The 17,334-nt window shown below is 44.7% G+C and overlaps 1 protein-coding gene across 1 annotated transcript in view; it reads right to left on the bottom strand.

The window, feature by feature from the left end:
- AK4 (adenylate kinase 4) overlaps window positions 1-16,982 on the bottom strand; it is a 36,239-nt gene extending 19,257 nt beyond the window's left edge. Inside the window, exons 1-2 of the mRNA XM_067535561.1 lie at window positions 16,771-16,982; window positions 16,063-16,248 (exon numbers count right to left, since the gene is read on the bottom strand). Of these exons, the coding sequence (XP_067391662.1) occupies window positions 16,063-16,207 (145 nt within the window). The 5' untranslated portion in view covers window positions 16,208-16,248; window positions 16,771-16,982. The remainder of the gene's footprint in view (window positions 1-16,062; window positions 16,249-16,770) is intronic.
- Window positions 16,983-17,334: the final 352 nt, after the last annotated feature.

The raw sequence follows: 17,334 nt of genomic DNA, 5'->3' as shown, positions 1-17,334 counted from the left end.
GATTTTTCTCTTTGATAGCTGTTGTTTGTTTTTCAGACCACTAATCCAGAAACCCCTCCCTAGCTTTCCTTTTGCTCATTAGCTTTGTTGGGAATGCTTTCTTGTTATTGCTATCCAGGGACACTTAACAGTGCTGTGGAAAAACCTAACTTGCCAGCTGTGAAGTTATAGACTAGGGAACAAAAGAGTGAGGCTGTCTTGAGAAGCAAAGAAGGCCTGGAAAATGCCAAGTGGAAGTTTGTGGCCTTTTTCTCAACTGATTGAGTGAAAGGATGATGTACAGATTCTTGATTAGTGGACAGTACAACACAGGAGTGCATTTATGCTATTTTTTGCAATGCTGGATGCACATGCAGAATTTTAAGAGGGACACACTGCCAATGTGGACCCAAAAACTTAACTATTATATTTTTTATTGTATTTTATTTTACAAATTGCCCCTCCCCTGATGGAGGGAGTTTATTTCTGAAGGAATAGTAGAATAGTATCCTTCCCACTGCATCTGCAGCCTCCCAGTTGGAAATGCAAGAACCAGAAAACAAAAGTGGCTAGTAAGCTAAATGATTCTGTTCCATCACCAAGGCAGAGTAAAATGTCAAGAGTAACATTTTTAAAGTTCTGTTTTAATAATGTAAAAGTTATTATTAAGACAAGTAGGGACATTTAGAAGTTATTATGAAACATTTATAGTGTGGTGGCACTTAGAGGCAAACCAGATTAGGACCTTATTGTGCTAGGTGCTGTACAAATAGAATATGAATTTTAACCTGTTTTCTATATGCACAAATTTATGCAATCCCCCAAAGAATGGATTTCTAAGAGAAGGAGGAGAGCAGAGGCTCCCAAATGTGTGAAAAATAATTAGAATACTGGAACACTGCATAGACATTCTGAACAGTGCTGGTAATTTTCATAGGGCTAAACTGGTCTGACAGTTTGTCTCATCCTATTCTCTCCCACCGCCCACAAAATTAAGGGTTGAAGTGGTGAAAAAAAATGTGCATCATCCCTTGCATAGGACTTTAGAGATATGAACTATCCTGCTAATGAATTCATCTGCAAACAGCTGCTGCTGGAAACACAATCATCTCCATCATATTCCACCAGCCCAGGAACAGAGAACCTTCAGTTTCCTAAATGTGGCAAAATACTATGCCCCAAAATCAACCACACAGACTGAGTCTTATTGAGAATTAAATTCAATCATCTCAAAAGCTCCATATTTTGTGTCCTATTCACTCACTTAACTTAAAACCTGACTTTGGTTAAGCAGACAGAGGAATCTCTCAAAGAGCAACACATTTCAGTTTACGATCTGAAACAGGGCATAGGTTAAAATTTTTAACCAGTGAATACAATACTAGATCTATTTTTATCATTCACTTTAGGAAGCATACCCAGACTTGGGTGGAAGTAGACACATTTGGCTAATGCAAACACATTTGTTTAATACTACCCAATAAGATCTCTGCTAGGAACTATGGCCTGCCCTTGCAGGGGAATGGACTCATGACGTGGGAGGTCACTCTCATCTACTACTTGAACAAACCGATGTGCCGCAGTCAGTCGATCTATAATCTCCCACACAGGAGCTGGGACTAGAATTCTTCTCCTGCAGTTCCATGTATGTAGGACTCCGAACTAATGGGGGTGGAGAGGGAAGGGAGGAGAGCACAATATTTCTTTAGCTGATGATGGTAGCAACAGCAAGTCCAGTATCCTATCTTTTGGACAACCTCTACAGGACAATGTCTCACATGCACCGTAGCCCCCCCACCGCACCGAGGTATGAATGAATTGCTTCGCCAGTTTCCTTCAGTCTTTTTACCAAGGCTCTTCAACTTTTAGTCTTCTGTAGCTTTCACAAAAAGAAGTTTATTCACATAGAACAAAATAGTTTCCCCTCAGCTAGCTGAAGCATTATTAAAACCTAAACAAACACAGAGTAAAGCAATTCACTCATTTCCCCTCAATATTCTTAGGATAGCAGCCTGTTTTTGGAGGATTCCCATTAAAAATGGGCATCACCTCTGTTTATTAGCCAGAGGGAAATTTCTTACCAATTGGCTTGTGACTAATGCCTTATCATATACCACTGTTTCATACAACTGATTTTTAAACAAACGGTGATCAAATCCCAATTGAAAACAGAATTTTTTTTCTTGGATTTTATTTATGCACAAAGAGTGTGTTTTTATTATTAATTATTATTAAACAAACAAAGCAGCCTCAAAAGCCAAAGAGCAGCTAGTCAGTTAGGACCAATTGTAAGGTTACAAACCAACCCAAGTAAGGGTCAGCACTCAGCTTTACCGCCCCAGGAGCAGGACAGGAAAGATTGCAATTCTGGGATCCTTTTCCCCTTTGATCCAAGCTGACTTCAGTGCATTCCCCACCCACCTACATAGGAGGGGGACTACCACTCTGGCAGGCAGCAGCTACCAGCAGTGCAGGTAGCCTGCACAATGAAGTGAGAGGACTCTTCACAGGTGTGCAGCAAGGTTCATGACTGGGCCCCTAGGGAGAAACCTAAAAAAATCCCAAAGCAATGACAGACAAGCTGACTGATTCAACACCTGCAGTGAAGAAAGTGGTCAGAAACTTTCCTTCAGGAATGCGGAAGCCACAGGTTAATCGTGGATTGCCAATGGGAGCTTTCTAAAAACAAAACAAAACAAGGCTGGGTGCTAGCAACATCTGAGAACTGAGATGATTGTTGCCAAGGAACATGAGACGACTGCATGGATGTCAGATTCTGGCACGTGAGAAAGTCGTCATAAAAGAAACATTGGGGAATGCTGTAAGATAAAAAAGTCACTCGTTGGACTGCAAAGATGAGTCACTGGATTTAGATTCATGGGATGCTTCTCTTTCTATGCAGACATTGAAACTAGCACAGTTAAGGCAGCTATTTGCCTGTTGTAGTGACAGGGCGTGTCCGTGTACATATAGAGAGATGACAAGGAGTGACTTTTATAAATGGAAGGTAATCCACTGTACTAGTTCACTTTCTTCCTGTTTCTGAGGTCTCTAAACACATCAGATGGAAAAACATACATCTTATGCAACCTATGTACAGAAACCCCTTGGGCATGAACTTTTATCACACCCTTCTACGTGCACTTTTTTTTACCTGTTCACATGGGCTGCACTAAGCCCCTTAAGGGCTTGTCAAGAATGCACTTGTTGCTGGGGAGAGACACTCCCAGATTCAAAGCACTGCAATTCCTAACGTGAACTGGTGTTCATAACCATTTTTATTTACTGAGCCACAAGGGGAAGTTTTCTATACAGTACAGAGCTCCATTGACTTCAGTGACAATCTGCAGTTAGTTGCTGGGCTTGGGGCCTAGTTCAGTTTCTCAAAGATAAGCCAGATCAGACATGCAAAACCAGAAGTCCCTGTACATCTTTCATTCAACAATGAAGCCTTGGGTCACATTCTTATACCTGGAGCACATACAGGGACCTAGAAGATGCTAGGAACATACTGCAGCTGATTCAAATTCTAGAGATATGCTGGAGACCCCTTGTTAAAATTCCATCACCATCCCTACCTCTGTGAAGAGATGGTTGGGATGATTTCCTTGCTACTATAATGGCTATAACGGATTGCCCTTCCTCTCTGGATACTGCTAAGTCATCCCTGCCCGACAGACCCTACCCCTGGCATTCATAAAAATTCTTCTGAAAAGAAAAGATTTTTGCCTTGGGAATAAACCCAGATTGTCCTGGGTGCCAGGAATTTAAAATACATATGTTTTTTTGTGGACTTCTCTATAGTTCTCAGGAATGAAGTTTATACATTTCCAGGAAAGTCCACTTAATATGATGTTAATTTACCAAGTAGCATTCCCTCCCTCCTAGGTTATGAGAAAGCATTTTTCTTGACAGAGGAAAAATCAATACATTTCCATAATGATCTTCAAGGTTAGCCCAGACAAAACTGTTGCAGTAACCGACCTGACAGAGGTTTGGATGAATACTACTTGTCATGGGACAAAACAAATCCTGAAGTGCTAAGAACTCCTACAAAATATTTGTGAGACACCCATCACTGTACATTTTTTATTATTTGCATTACAGTAGCACCTGAGATTGCAGCCCCATTGTGCTAAGTGTTGTATAAACTTAGAGCAAGAGTCCAATCCCCAAAGAGTTTATAACCTAAGTAGACAATGACTGGAGAAATGGAGCTTTATTTCCCATTTTACATACGGGGAAAACTGAAGCACAATAATTAAGTGACTTACCCAAGGTCACACAGGGAGTCTGTAGCAAAATTAGGAATTGAATTCAGTTATCTAGAATCCCACCCAGGTGCCTGAAACTTCCTCTTCTCCTGACCCCCAACCCCAATAACTTACAAAACTACATTTCACATAACTGATTAATATATCTGTAATTAACTAGCTGGTATAATCTCTAAAAGACCCCATACTCCACCTCCAAGGACAGATTCCTGGAAGGAGCTAGTAACTTCCTCTCCCTTTCCAGTTTAAAATAGAGCTTTTCTAGGTTTATTAGAGCACACAGCTCTTCTGATTGAAACCATGTGTGTAAATATAGCCCTTCAATAGAAGATATTGCATTAAATATCAGCTCTATACTCCCACTGAGAAAGTTTCAAAGTTAAGTTTCTCACTTCAAACCACCCGCCCCTCACTCTAAACACCTAAAATGCAAGTTATTATTTATGTGAATTACCATAGCATCAACGGATCAGGACCCCACTGTGATAGGTGCTGTACAGACACAGGACAAGAAGATGGTCCCTGAATGTATACGAAGACATCATTTGACTCTGGACTATACAGCTATTGTGAATACTGATATAATGGCTTAGTACTAGTCCAAAGTCAAGAAAGTGTTTCAAAAGCTTGTTAAAGTGGCATGAGAACAAAGAAGTTACCCAATATCTAATTTACTAAAACCCAAGCTCTTGAAATGAATAGTGAAGGACATTGTAAGTAAGGTGACCAGTTAGCACGTGTGAAAAATTGGGATGGGGGTGGAGGATAACAGATGCCTATATAAGACAAAACTCAGACTATCAGGATTGTCTCTATAAAATCCGGACATCTGGTCACCCTATTTGTAAGTCTCACATTGTCCACATAATAAACCCATTCCTGCCAAGTATACAGAAATGTATATTTCATTTTCCAAAAGGAGCCCTGGCTGGTTGGGAGAAGGAGGAAGTAGAAAATATCACATCTCTAGGTTTCTCTCTCCATTCGCTTCGTTGCTAGAGGCGATGTCTACATCACAAATTAAGGTATAATGGTAGAGCATGTCGGCACACCTGTGCCAGCTTTAATCTAGCTAGCACAGGTAACAACAGTCACAAGAATGTGACTGCATGGGCTGTGGCACAGGTTAGCCACTCCAATGCAAGCCAGCTGGGGATCCTGGGTACATATACCGGTTGCTAGCCCATGCTGCCACATCTTCGCTACTACTGTTACCCACACTAGCTAGATCAATGGTTCCCAACCTGTGGCCCGGGAGCCACACGGGGGCTTTCAAAGTGGCCCGCAGCACCCCTCCTGCTGGCTGCAGAAGGGATCCTCTGCCTAAGGACCCAGGCGGAGTGCGTTTCCATGGGGCTAAAAGGCCAGTGCAGGCTTCGTGCTGCAGCCAAGGGGATGGCAGATCAGCGCTCCCCTCCCCTTGGCTGTAGCAGGGAGTATGGCAAAGCGCTCCAATTAGGTCCATAGGTGCCGGGGTCCCTGCTGGAGCCCGAGGGAGGGGAGCACTGATCTTCCGTCCCTGGCTGCAGAAGGGAGCCACTGCTGAGGAACCCAGGTGGAATGCACAGGGCTACAGGACGCGTGCCGTTTCCCTGCTGCAGACAGGGAGACGGGAGATCAGCGAGGAGACAGCCTCCTCGCTGAACTCCTTCCGTCTGGCTGCAGAGGGGGGGCCTGCTGGCAGACACTGGTGGCCCTTCAGCGTTGTAAAAATGATATCTGTGGCCCTCGAGCCAAAAAGGTTGGGAATCACTGAGCTAGATTAATGCTACCATGGGTATACCCTTAACTTGCACTGCAGATGCAGCCAGAGACTCCAGCGATGCTTTCAAGTCATGGCAGTATCTTAAAGTAACCCTTGCCCTTGAAATCTGTACCCCTCAGCGACTCTGGAGCTGCATGGCAGTGGGGCTCACCTGAGGGGACTTTTTAAACCATGTTAGGGACTCCCATCCCCAGCATTTCCAGTGCATGCCAACTGACAGAAAAGACGGGGCTCAATTGAGCCTCCCAAAATGACAATTTGGGATTTGCCCTTGTTATAGAAGCTGAGGCCTGTAATAATGTGCAATAACTAGCACATTCATACATTCAGATAAGAGTTGCATGAGTCACTTTTTAGCCATTCTAAAGAGCCAAGAATTCTTAGAGCATTGCTCAGATTGCTTTAAAAGGGAAGGGTCATGGAGCAATGGCATGAAGCTGGTGTCCCTGATCTTCCTAAGGAATGGCCCATCATTTAGAGGATTAATCAATCCTAAACAGTGCACAAAAATTCAGATTCTTCCCTCCTGATTTCCTCAATGTCACTGCCCCATCTCCCTCCTCAATTCACAACCCATCCCTTCTCCAACCAAATCACAGATGGCTGCAGTTACAGGTTGGTTATGCTTCTTGCCATTAGATCTTGAGTTTCCAGCCAAGGCTGCTGGTATTTAAATGAAAACAAGACAAGAGAGAGAGGATGTTACCGCCGTATCAGCTCAGGGAGAAACTGCACAGCTGCTACAAGGTTCTGTAGTGCTTGGCTGCTAGGAAACTGGCATGGATTTAAACAAAACAAAACAAAACAAAAAACAAACAGCACAAAAGTCCTTCAGGAAAAGCCAAATGGGAAGGGTTTTTATTTTTCAATAGCCCTCCAGCCACCTTCTCATGGACAGATTTCTCAAGATAAGTTCACACTTTCGCCTGTACAAAGTAGCCTCTGACAAGATTTTTTGTTTATGCTTCAGCTAAATAATTTAACGTTAATGGAGAAGAGAGACAGTTAATTCAACACCACCAACGGTTACCTGTGTACTAATATGGTTAGCTTTATCGCAAAGGTGGCCAGCTTTCCGGGGCCAGAAGTTGTGCTTAGGATTTTAAAGACACATGAAGTCATTTACTCAAGGACCTATGCTCCCCTCCTCTTATGGACAAGGAAGAAAGCACAGATTTGTGTATTCTGGGGCCATGGCAGGATACCAGATTCTTCTAAATCCCTAGAAATCTCCAGACAGATGATCCACTAAGTATTCTCAGTTATATTTATTACAGCCATGCCTGAGGATCAATCAGTAGGGCCCTAATGCCCCACTGTGCTTGGCACTGTAACAACACAGTAGCAGACAGCCACTACCCCAAAGAGCTTAGAGTCTCTAAACAGACACGGCAGACACAGGGCTGGGAGAAGGAGTAGCACACACAAGCACAGGTAACCATGTGATGGCAACAAATGTCACGTTACTTCTACAATTATTTATTTTTGGAAGGGTTTAGTGTGGAGAGGATAAGCTAAAATGGAAAGAAAAGTAAAGGAAGCGGGGATATTAACGGGAAGGGTATATGGGAAGAGGGTGGAAGAGGGGCAGGTGTGGACTGCAGTCAAAGTGAAGAAACTGTAAAGGAAGATGGGAGAGGGTTGGGCAAACAATCAATTAGAACAGAGCAGAAAAGTCCAGTTAACACTGTAGAAAGTTCTCCGTATGTCCGAACATCCTTGCTTTGGCTGCTTCTGCAGCTGTTCCTACCAGCTGGAGTCTCTGGCTCGCTAAGTAAAAGGGCTATGACCCCCCAAGGATCAAGAAAACAAAGGTGGTACAGAGCGACCCACCCCCTCCAGGTCATGTGCCAAATACAGCTCAGCCTGAACCAAGACTCTAGCCTAGAGTTTCTGCCTTTGATCTGAATGTCTTTGATATTGGGATACACAGTTAGGCACTTCACAGAAGTTTGGATCCTGCTTTGCTTGTTTTTAATACCAAAAAAACAAAAAGACATGGGGGCGGCAATAGACCAAACCAATGTCAAGTTATGAAATCCACATCATCTTCATCCCTGAATCAGAGAGGAGTAGAATGAAGGGATTTATTTGCCATCTTCCCAGGAGGTAAGGAGGACTCAGGGTGTACAGTCTTTTATCTATTCAGATTTAAAATGACACAGATAAGGGAATGCCTATCCCCCAGCTCCAGGTGCCCCTGCCACAAGTTAACATTAGTAACACATTCCCACCTCTCAGTACAGGTTTTGCTGCCTAGAGTTACATGAGCAATTATAGATCTCCCTTCTCAGATTCCTAAAGCAAATTCCACCCCACGCCCGCTCAGCCCTTTCCCCAAAGCCTGGTCAAATAGATGGGACTTCACACAACACCCTGTAGGTCAACAAGTTCCAGCTATTTCAGACCAGGGGAAGTGAAGTCCATATTTGAGGACACGTCCTGCCACCAGGTCCCTCTCTTCTATAGTGAGAGGGACTCAGCTCAGGGGTCTCTGCTGATCTCTATTGCAGCAATATCATATGGAGGAAGAGGGACAGTCCCTCAGTGGGATGCTCCCAGGCCATTTAGTTCTTTGTAAGTCAAACACAACAGCTTATATGGCTCCCAGAAGGAAGTGGGCAGACAGGGCTGGTCTCAGAACACTAGTGTCAGAGGCTCAAGGCTAGATGCTCTGCTTAGCAAGTGAGCCGATGCATTCTGCACAAGCTTCAGTTTCAAAGGGAGATTTAAAGCGTAGCCCTGTAGGGCACACAGTACACAGTCCAACCAGAAAGGTGGGAGAGGCCTGGATACTGTCCAATAGGAAAGGAGTCAGCCTTCTTGCCAGATGCTGGTTTCCTGACAGAGCTGCCATGAACTAAGACCCTAAACCAAGACACCCCTTCTACTGCCCAAATTCAAAACCTCGGTAATGGGCAAACATCTCAACTAAATACCCTGGCTGCCTCCCTCAGCTCACCATAGTCAATTCAGCTTTATCTAGACTGATCCTCAGCCAACTTGCTCTCATCAAGACAGCAGGAAAGACATTCAATTGCACCCTGGGTTTGAGGAAACAGAAATTAGCTCTACTCCAGCAAAACACGTGCTTAACTTTAAGCACACAAACAGTCCCAGTTAAGTAACTGGGAGCTGCTGAGTGGTCAGCACTTTCCAAAAAATCTGGCCACTTATTTTAGGAGCCAAGCATTGGTTTGTATTTTTTTTTTTTTTTTTTAAATCTTGGCTCTCGGGTCATTCATTTCTCCAGCAAATGCCACAAGCAAAGTATTATTAACTGAGGTTTATGAACTATTGCAGATCCACATCATAAAGACACAGTTAATCAGATGCTTGATGCAGGAAGCAGATCCTCCTGCATAGAGAGGATGTTTTCTAAACTCTTAAGGGGACTTTTATAAACAAGTTTACAAGCCAGGGAACAACTAGTTACACATTTTCTGTGTTAATAAGTGCTATCTAGTACAACAGTCAGACCAATAAGGTTTATATATAACCGTTTACTCTCAAAAGATGAAAGGGCCTGAACAAGTGTTAAATGCTTGTAGGGATGCCATCAATTTGTAACCTAGTCATCCAAGGGATTGGGGGTGGAAAACTGTCAGCTCAAAACAGGAAGTCAAGAAGGCCATTGTGACAGAGATGACAGCTTTCTGCAATATGCTTGGGAGACCTTACTGAATTAAGTTTAAGTATCTTTAAAGTCCACTGTATTAGATTGTTAGATAAATGTTCTTTTGAAGGGTGTGTGTCAGTGACAGCTGTTATTATCAAGCTATTAGCTACCTAAATAATGGACATGGCTATGGCAAGTCACATGAGTTCACTTTCCTGGTGAACTTGTCTGAGGTTTCAAGAGTCCATCAGGATCCAAGCACCAACAGGTGAAATTAACTGTGAGATTAAAGGAGTTTAAAAAGAGCCAGAGAAGTATTAGCAGCTGGTTATTTACAGCCAAAAACAGCAAAACAAGTGAATTTACAGGGTGAGAAGTACCAACTTGAATGTCCTGAAGGATGAATTCTCTTTTTAATCCACTAAACAAGCGAAGCATGGGCAGTAACGGTGCAAAACTTCTTCTGAACTGCCATGCCAGGGTGGCTCAGCACTGAGGTGATGATCACCCTTAGACACAAGCCAGTCAGTTGGGATCCAGGCTCATTCAAACTTTGACTTCTCTGATGAGTTTGTAAACTGGACACCCACGTACTAGGCATTGGGCTGGGACCAATTCATTTTACACAGGCCAAAACACCACTGTCAGCTAACTACTTTCAATCCCTTCTAGAGGAAGCCAAAGCTCCAGACTCAGGGAGTCCTAACCACCTGAAGTTTGGCTTGCAAATCCCTGCACTGGTTTGGGTTTACCCAGTTATACAGAGACAAAGTTGAGATCTGGACCAGGAGTTTTGGTTGAGGCCCCATCTTTCCTGCCTGTCCTACCCTTCAGAGGGGAAGCATGGCCATGCACCATGTGGACAGAAATGGGAGTAAAGGACTCCTACTCTAATCACCACTGTTCCAGGGCAAGACCCTATCTACCACATTGGAGTGTAGAAAGGATTAACGCTTGTGGAGAACTTTGAGAATGAAAGGGCTAAATAATCTGCACCACATTCAAACCTGTGACTAACTGGTGAAGGGTCCAGCAGCCTGTACTCAAAGGTGGATGGATCAGGAGACTAGTAACTACCTGAGGGTGAGAAAAATATACTCATTAGAGATGGGCCCCAAACCTGAATAGCAGGTATAAACCTCACCTGTGAACTTTCAGACAGTTTAGTCAGATTCCATTCCAAACCCAAACTGGATAACTCAGGCCTGTCTTTTACATTAGCTTTATTGTTTTACATTAGCTTTATTGTTGTTTATTGCATACTTAGATTTGATCACTTCTCATGTTGTACTGTCACTAACTTGACTGTTAGTTCAGTACTGTTTAAAAGAAACAATCCCAGCAGCTTTGTAATGTATCTTTATGACAAAGAACTGGGTTCTACCCTAGTTAACCAAGCACCTGAACCGAGACAGCTGACAGAAACACGTTCACTAATACTGTCTGTTTTCATCAAGCCTGTCTTAGAAGATAACAAGCAACATTTTAAGGAGATCACATATATCTAGACATATCAGAAAAACAGACGACGGAGCTGAATGAAGCAATTAAAGCAAGAGCCATAGACAAGCCACTCGCTTGGAGGATATTTGACTCTCACAAACCAGAAAAATTCAGAAAGACACAGCCTTTTGGCAGAAAGTTAAACTTAAGTTTTAACGATCCCTTTATTTCACTACAAATGACCTGCGAATCCTGTGAAGGACTCACAGTTCTGCATTCTTCCACGAGATAGGTATCTATTACAATACTCAAGTCTCTCATTGGATGGAAAGGAGTCAATCCTGCCTTACCAAGTGCCATCTGAAGTCAGGAGGAATGGACAGTGATCAGTACCATAAATAAAACCGCCTCTGGCAAAGAAATTCCTACTCCCCCAGCTCCTTACTGTTCAATACAGATGCATTTTTACTTCCAACTTTCATTATGCTCAGGACCTTGCAGGATCTGATCCTTCTTGATTAATTGAAGATATGAAGGCCTCAGAGAAGACTAAGAACAATAGTCCTAACAGAGTGGCCAGTAAACATTACAGCCATTAAAAATATTCTGGCTTTTTTCCTATAGCTACTTCAGAACACAGGAGCTCCATCTCCTTACACTGCAGGTTCTTTATTGGACAGATAATTGAACAGCTAGAAGTCCAGATGGTATCAGATTACTCGTGTGTAACCATCCCCTCGTTTTAAAAGCAGGACCAGAGATGTACTCTCATGTTGTCGTTTGGAAAGTGCTTCCATCCAGACAGGCAAAGCAGTACCCCATCTTCTCAACATATCGGACAGAACAGATTTAAGAGTTGCTTTACTCTTAAAGTTGAGTTTTCTTTCAATAGCACAGCCATTTAGTAAGCAGTAATGCTAATTAACACGTATAGCTAAACCAGTGCTGACAGGTGTGTGATCAGAGATGTTATTCAACACTGTAGTTCTGATGCAACAGCGCACTCAACATTTTGATTGAGACGCAAGACCTAATTTCTCTTGTGAAGTAAAATGTAATCTCAGTACTTCTGGTAAAAATAGGAGTACCATCTCCAGGGTGCTGGTCAAGCTTCCCATGGCAGTTGTATTAGTCTTCATTTCTTGAATTGTATAGTGTTATACACTGTTCAACAGCTGCTACTTACCACCCACAAGTGGCTCCATTTCAATGGTAGATGGATCAATCAATTTTATATGCCCCCTGCATTGCATAGTATTTGTAAGAGATCCTTGGATTAAATTTCCTACAGGAGCATAACATTTAAACATTTCTTTGAAGCAAGAAAGATTGTCCCCACCTAAAACATGAACCAAGTAGTGCATAATAAAGTTTCAGAATGGGAATATACCGGGGCAAGTTCAGACTAGCTTTCTCTAGGGCTGGCTTTAGTACATGGTATTCATGTAAATGTAAGAATTGAAACATAATCCAGGAAAGGCTAATAATTTAAGCCCCAAATTTGCCAAGATTTATGCAAATGAGTAGTTCCATTGAACTACTAATTAGAGCAGCAGCGCTTTTGATTTGCTATAGTATTTTGCCATCTCCTCTGTAAACCTCCAAAGAAACAGTTTGTTTGCATGCAGGGTTTTAGTTTAAGCTAGCAGTTAAACTTTAAAAGGAGACTATTTGGCTTTACTGGACTAAAAAACCATAAGAAAAATATATTTCTTCATCAAGTTTAAGGCTAGAAGGAACCATTAGATCATGTAGGCTAGTCTCTTGTATATCACAGGCTACAAATTCTTGTGCATTAGGGCTTGACTGCACAGCAAGCCAGGGTGTGAATCTACAGCACACCAGAAGGCCAGACCATGTGGACCCTGCTGTGTGCTCTAAGAGTTCTGCAGAACTTTTCAGTTATGGAACTTTTAGTACATGACAGCAGGGTCCACAGCTAGCGTGCAGCAAGCCCCATTGTGCTAGGAGCTGTACAACACACAGAACCAAATGACTGTCCATGCTCCAAGGAGCTTACAGTCTACTTATAAGACAACAGGTGGGTGCAATGGGCCAGCGACGTACAAAGAAACAGTGAGAAAATACTAGACCTTAGCACATAAGATGCCTAAGTTGACTGGATCCATTTACATTACAACTAGCACAAGACCTCTTTAATGCCAATGAAGTCAAAGCACTTAGGAATGCAAACTGGACTTGGAAACTGCAGGTATGCCACATCTTCCCATCCCTCTAATTTTTGGTTACCTCAGTAAGAATACTACAGAGGAAACCCACACCTCTACTCCTCCACACTATCACATCCCCATTGAGGCCGGCAGAGTTCCAGGTTGAAACCCAGTAAGGACTGCCGCATACTTATCCACTCCAAACTTTGCCTGGGCACCACAAGGTCAGTGCTGTTGTGCAGGAACTCTGGTGTGAACCTCTTACCGGGCAGAGAAAAAGACTCACGCTGAAAGGGCAGAAGTGTGAGACAAAGGGAGAAGGAAATGAGACTGGTTTGAAGGAGGAACAGAAACTCAAAATGGGAAGGAGGGTGGAAAATAAAGTGGTAGAGGGAAAGATAGGCAAAAATAAGAGGGTGTGGAGAAGGGATGTGAACAGTCTACCATAAAAGGAAAAATACCAAGACCTAGGCAAGGCCTACACTAGAAACTTTTGCTTGTATATCAACACTGGTTAGGTGTACAGTGTTTTTTGAAATGTTTCTATTGCAGCAAAAGTCTTAGTATAGATGCAATTATAGCTGCAGAAAGATGCTTGTGTGGGTACAGCTTATTATGCTCAGGAAACCAGTACAACTAAACTATACCAGTAAAAGCATTTTCTGGCCAGTATAAGTGGTGTTTACGCTGGGAGGGTTTGCCCACACACAGATACCAGCAAACTTCTTCTAGTGTAGATCTAGCTCTAGAGAAGAGAGGCAAGAGAGAGAGGTAGGGGAATAAGAGAGAATGCTATTGCTAATCCAGGTGATTATCCACCCTCACGCCTGAAAGTGTGCAGCTAATATTGATACATAAAGGCAATGGATTCTGTGATCTTCCCTGAAAATTCTATACAGGGGTGATAAGTAGACAAACTAACCCCTAGCTTGCATGCACTGAGGTCCCTCCACTGCTCCGTTAGTGAGGGGGAATGAACTCCCCTAACCAGATACTACTGAAATTCAACCCCTGGCTCTGTAAGCCTTTTCATTAGGAAGCCTGTTTCTGAAGGGTGTACAATTTGGCCATAAACACTGGTTCCGAGGTGAAACTTGGCATATAAAAGCCTTCGCTTCAGGAATTAATATTTTCTTTTCTAAGTTACAACACCTGTTTACCGTTTATATGTTAGAGGAAGAAATGGCACGTTTTTATTTTAGAAAAATAAAAATTCATCCAGGAGCAACCACGTTTGAGCCACTTTCATAATGCCTAATTCTAATACGCCCAAATTCATTCCCCTGCCCAGAAGTGGGAGAACATGGAGGGGGCAGAGGACTGTCAAGATCCTTCCCTTGCCCTAGTTGCCCTGCAGCCCATGTGTCGCTGCAGACTCTTCCACTAGTATGCACACACTCGCTCCACTACATAGAAGACTAGCTGACAGGTCCACATAGCCACAGCTACTGGCCATGCCCCTCCATCGCCCTCCACCCCAAAAAAAGAACCAGAGAGAAGTCTCTGCTGTCATAGATGGAGCCTCTGTCTACAGCACAGTTCCATGGTACACTTCTCTGCACAGATGGTCCCATAACCTGCCCCATGCAGCAGAATTGCACTGGTTCCACTGCTTTTCAAACCACATGTGCTTGCAAAGGGGATGATGAGATTTAAGCTTTAGCATTTAAAACTAAGTGGACAATCTGGCTGAGATACTTGTAACACTACATGAGCAGGGAGCTATTTTTCACAATAACTTCATACGATGCATTCATGTATGAAGTATGCATTAAGGATCTACAATAGCTACAGCATCACAAATTCACAGCTGCACAAAGAGTTATACCACATGCCACTGACCATTTTGTGGTATTTTTATTCAAATATTAGTGTATAATATTTCCCCAAAACCACAGCTAACAGTTGATGCATGGACACACATGGATTATTCATACTGGCTTCCTCTGAACCTCAATTACCACATATGCAGAAATCACTGTTAATTTTTTTTTAATACTTTTCAGTGAAAAGTTAATTGTGTGGATTTAGACATTAGAACCAGGAAGTTACAATTTTTCACACCATGAAAGGCAAACAGGCAGCATACATAGTGGAGAGTACATTTTAAAAGTTGTTTTAATTGTATACACTGCTATTCCTCGCACTGATAAGATAATCATCCCTTTAAAGTTCACAGCTGTATCTACTACTGCAGGAAAGTAAACAGTGAGTGAATTTCACCCGTGTACTGCAAATTGTGCAAAATGACACAAATTGCTCATGTTTGGATAATGCTGCAGTTTTCATTAACCAAGAGCTCTCTTGCTTTTGCATTTTTTTTTAAAAACGTGATCCATGTTAGAAGATAAAGGTTGGCCGGCTAATGAGATTAAAGATTTGTCAGCCTCATCCTCTGCCACGTAAGTGGACAAAAAGCGCAGCACACAACATTTTAAAAAAACCTGTTTGCATCTTTGTTGTTAGGTGCTGTTTCTCTTCGCTCCAGATTACACGGTAAAAGTGGCTTATGCAACGCACTGGGCACCACGCACCCAAGCCTGTCAACCGGCTCCTCGAGCGCCTGTTGCTAGTCAGCGGGGAGCGCATGATCGTTTTGCAAAAGGGCTCAATTTTTCATAGCCTAATTCCTCTCCCGGGACACACAGCGTTTAAGATCCTCCGCCCCGATCGATCCCGGAGCCTTTTCGCCTTGCAGTTCGCGACCCCCAGATGGTCGGCAACGCACAGGGCGCCTCCTGCATGCCGGGAAACACGTAGGCGACCGTGGGCGAGCAGATCCCCAGCAGCTGGGGCATCCCCCCCACTTACCGCTCTCCGCCTTGATGTTCTCCCGTAAGAAGTGCCCGCTGGAAAGATGCTGCAGCCCGAAGCTCTCGGCGATTCTCTGGCACACGGTCCCTTTGCCGGAGCCAGGGGGGCCCAGCACGACGGCTCGCAGGAGCTTGGATGCCATCGCAGCCGCCTCTCACGCAGTCCGGACTCCCCCCTTGATCCCTGCGGGGCGACAGCGACCCGAGCCCAGTGACGGAGCAGTCGCCAAGCCGCCCGGGAAGGAGCAGGGCCCCCCACCCCCGCGCCCCTGCCCCAGCCGAGCGGCCCCGGGGCACGCAGCACCGCGGGGGGGTGGCCGCCCGCCCGGCCAGCCTGCATCTCCACCCGGCAGCACACCCCCGCGGAGCCGCTTGCAGAGAACGCGGGGAGTTATTTGCACGTGGGCAATTCTCCCCAGCTGCCTCCGAGCCCGGGCTGCAGCCTCCAAAGCGCCCAGTGAAAGTTACTGGGGCTCCTAGCGACCCCCCCCCCCCCGCCGACGTAGATACTGCTTGCAAGGGGGTAGTGCGGGGGGGGGGGATCCTCCTTCCCACTGCACCCCACGGCGCTTTCAAACAGCCCCCTTCTCGGGGAAGGAAACTCAACTCACCCCTTGCGGGGGGGGGATGGGGGAGAGAAGGGGAAACTCCTGCAATATGGCGTTCAAAAAATGTGCAAGGGATTGCCCCATAACTCGCTACTGACCCAGCATAGCACACGCGGCAGGCTGCCGCTCCAGCCTCCGCCTCGCCTCCGCCTGCGCCTTTAAGAGAAAGTGGCTGGGACGCAGCCTAGGTCCCTTTGCAGTGGAAGCTGCCGCCCGCTCGCAGCAGCAGCAGCGGGGAGGGAAAAGGCAAGCCCGCTGCAAGCAGTCACACACCTAACCCCGCCCCGGGGGCCGGGCTCAGCGGGCTTGGTACCCCTATTGGTGCGTGTCTCCCACGCCCACCGGGAAACTGAACCGCCCACAAGGACTACAAATCCCAGCCAAGCCCACGAGCCAGCCTGCTTCCCTCCCTGCTCCCGCCACGTCCCTGTATGAATGTCTGAGTTGTGTCCTGGCCTAAGACTATCAGAATGGCCCAGCTGTGTCAGACACTGGTCCAGCTAGCCCAGCATCCTGCCTTCCCACAGCGGCCAGTGCCAGATGCTTCAGAGGGAATAAAGACAACTGGGCACTTTATCGACAGATCCACCCCCTAATGGCCAATCCCAGTTTCTGGCAGTCAGAGACTTAGGGACTTAGACCACAGGGTTGCGTCCTTGATG

Source organism: Emydura macquarii, unplaced genomic scaffold (assembly GCF_026122565.2).
Source record: "Emydura macquarii macquarii isolate MOO-44397 ecotype Brisbane River unplaced genomic scaffold, CSIRO-AGI_Emac_v2 contig_3506, whole genome shotgun sequence".
Lineage (NCBI taxonomy): Eukaryota > Metazoa > Chordata > Testudines > Chelidae > Emydura > Emydura macquarii.
Note: the sequence above shows the minus strand (reverse complement) of the source record. Positions and strands in the feature narration are given on the sequence as shown.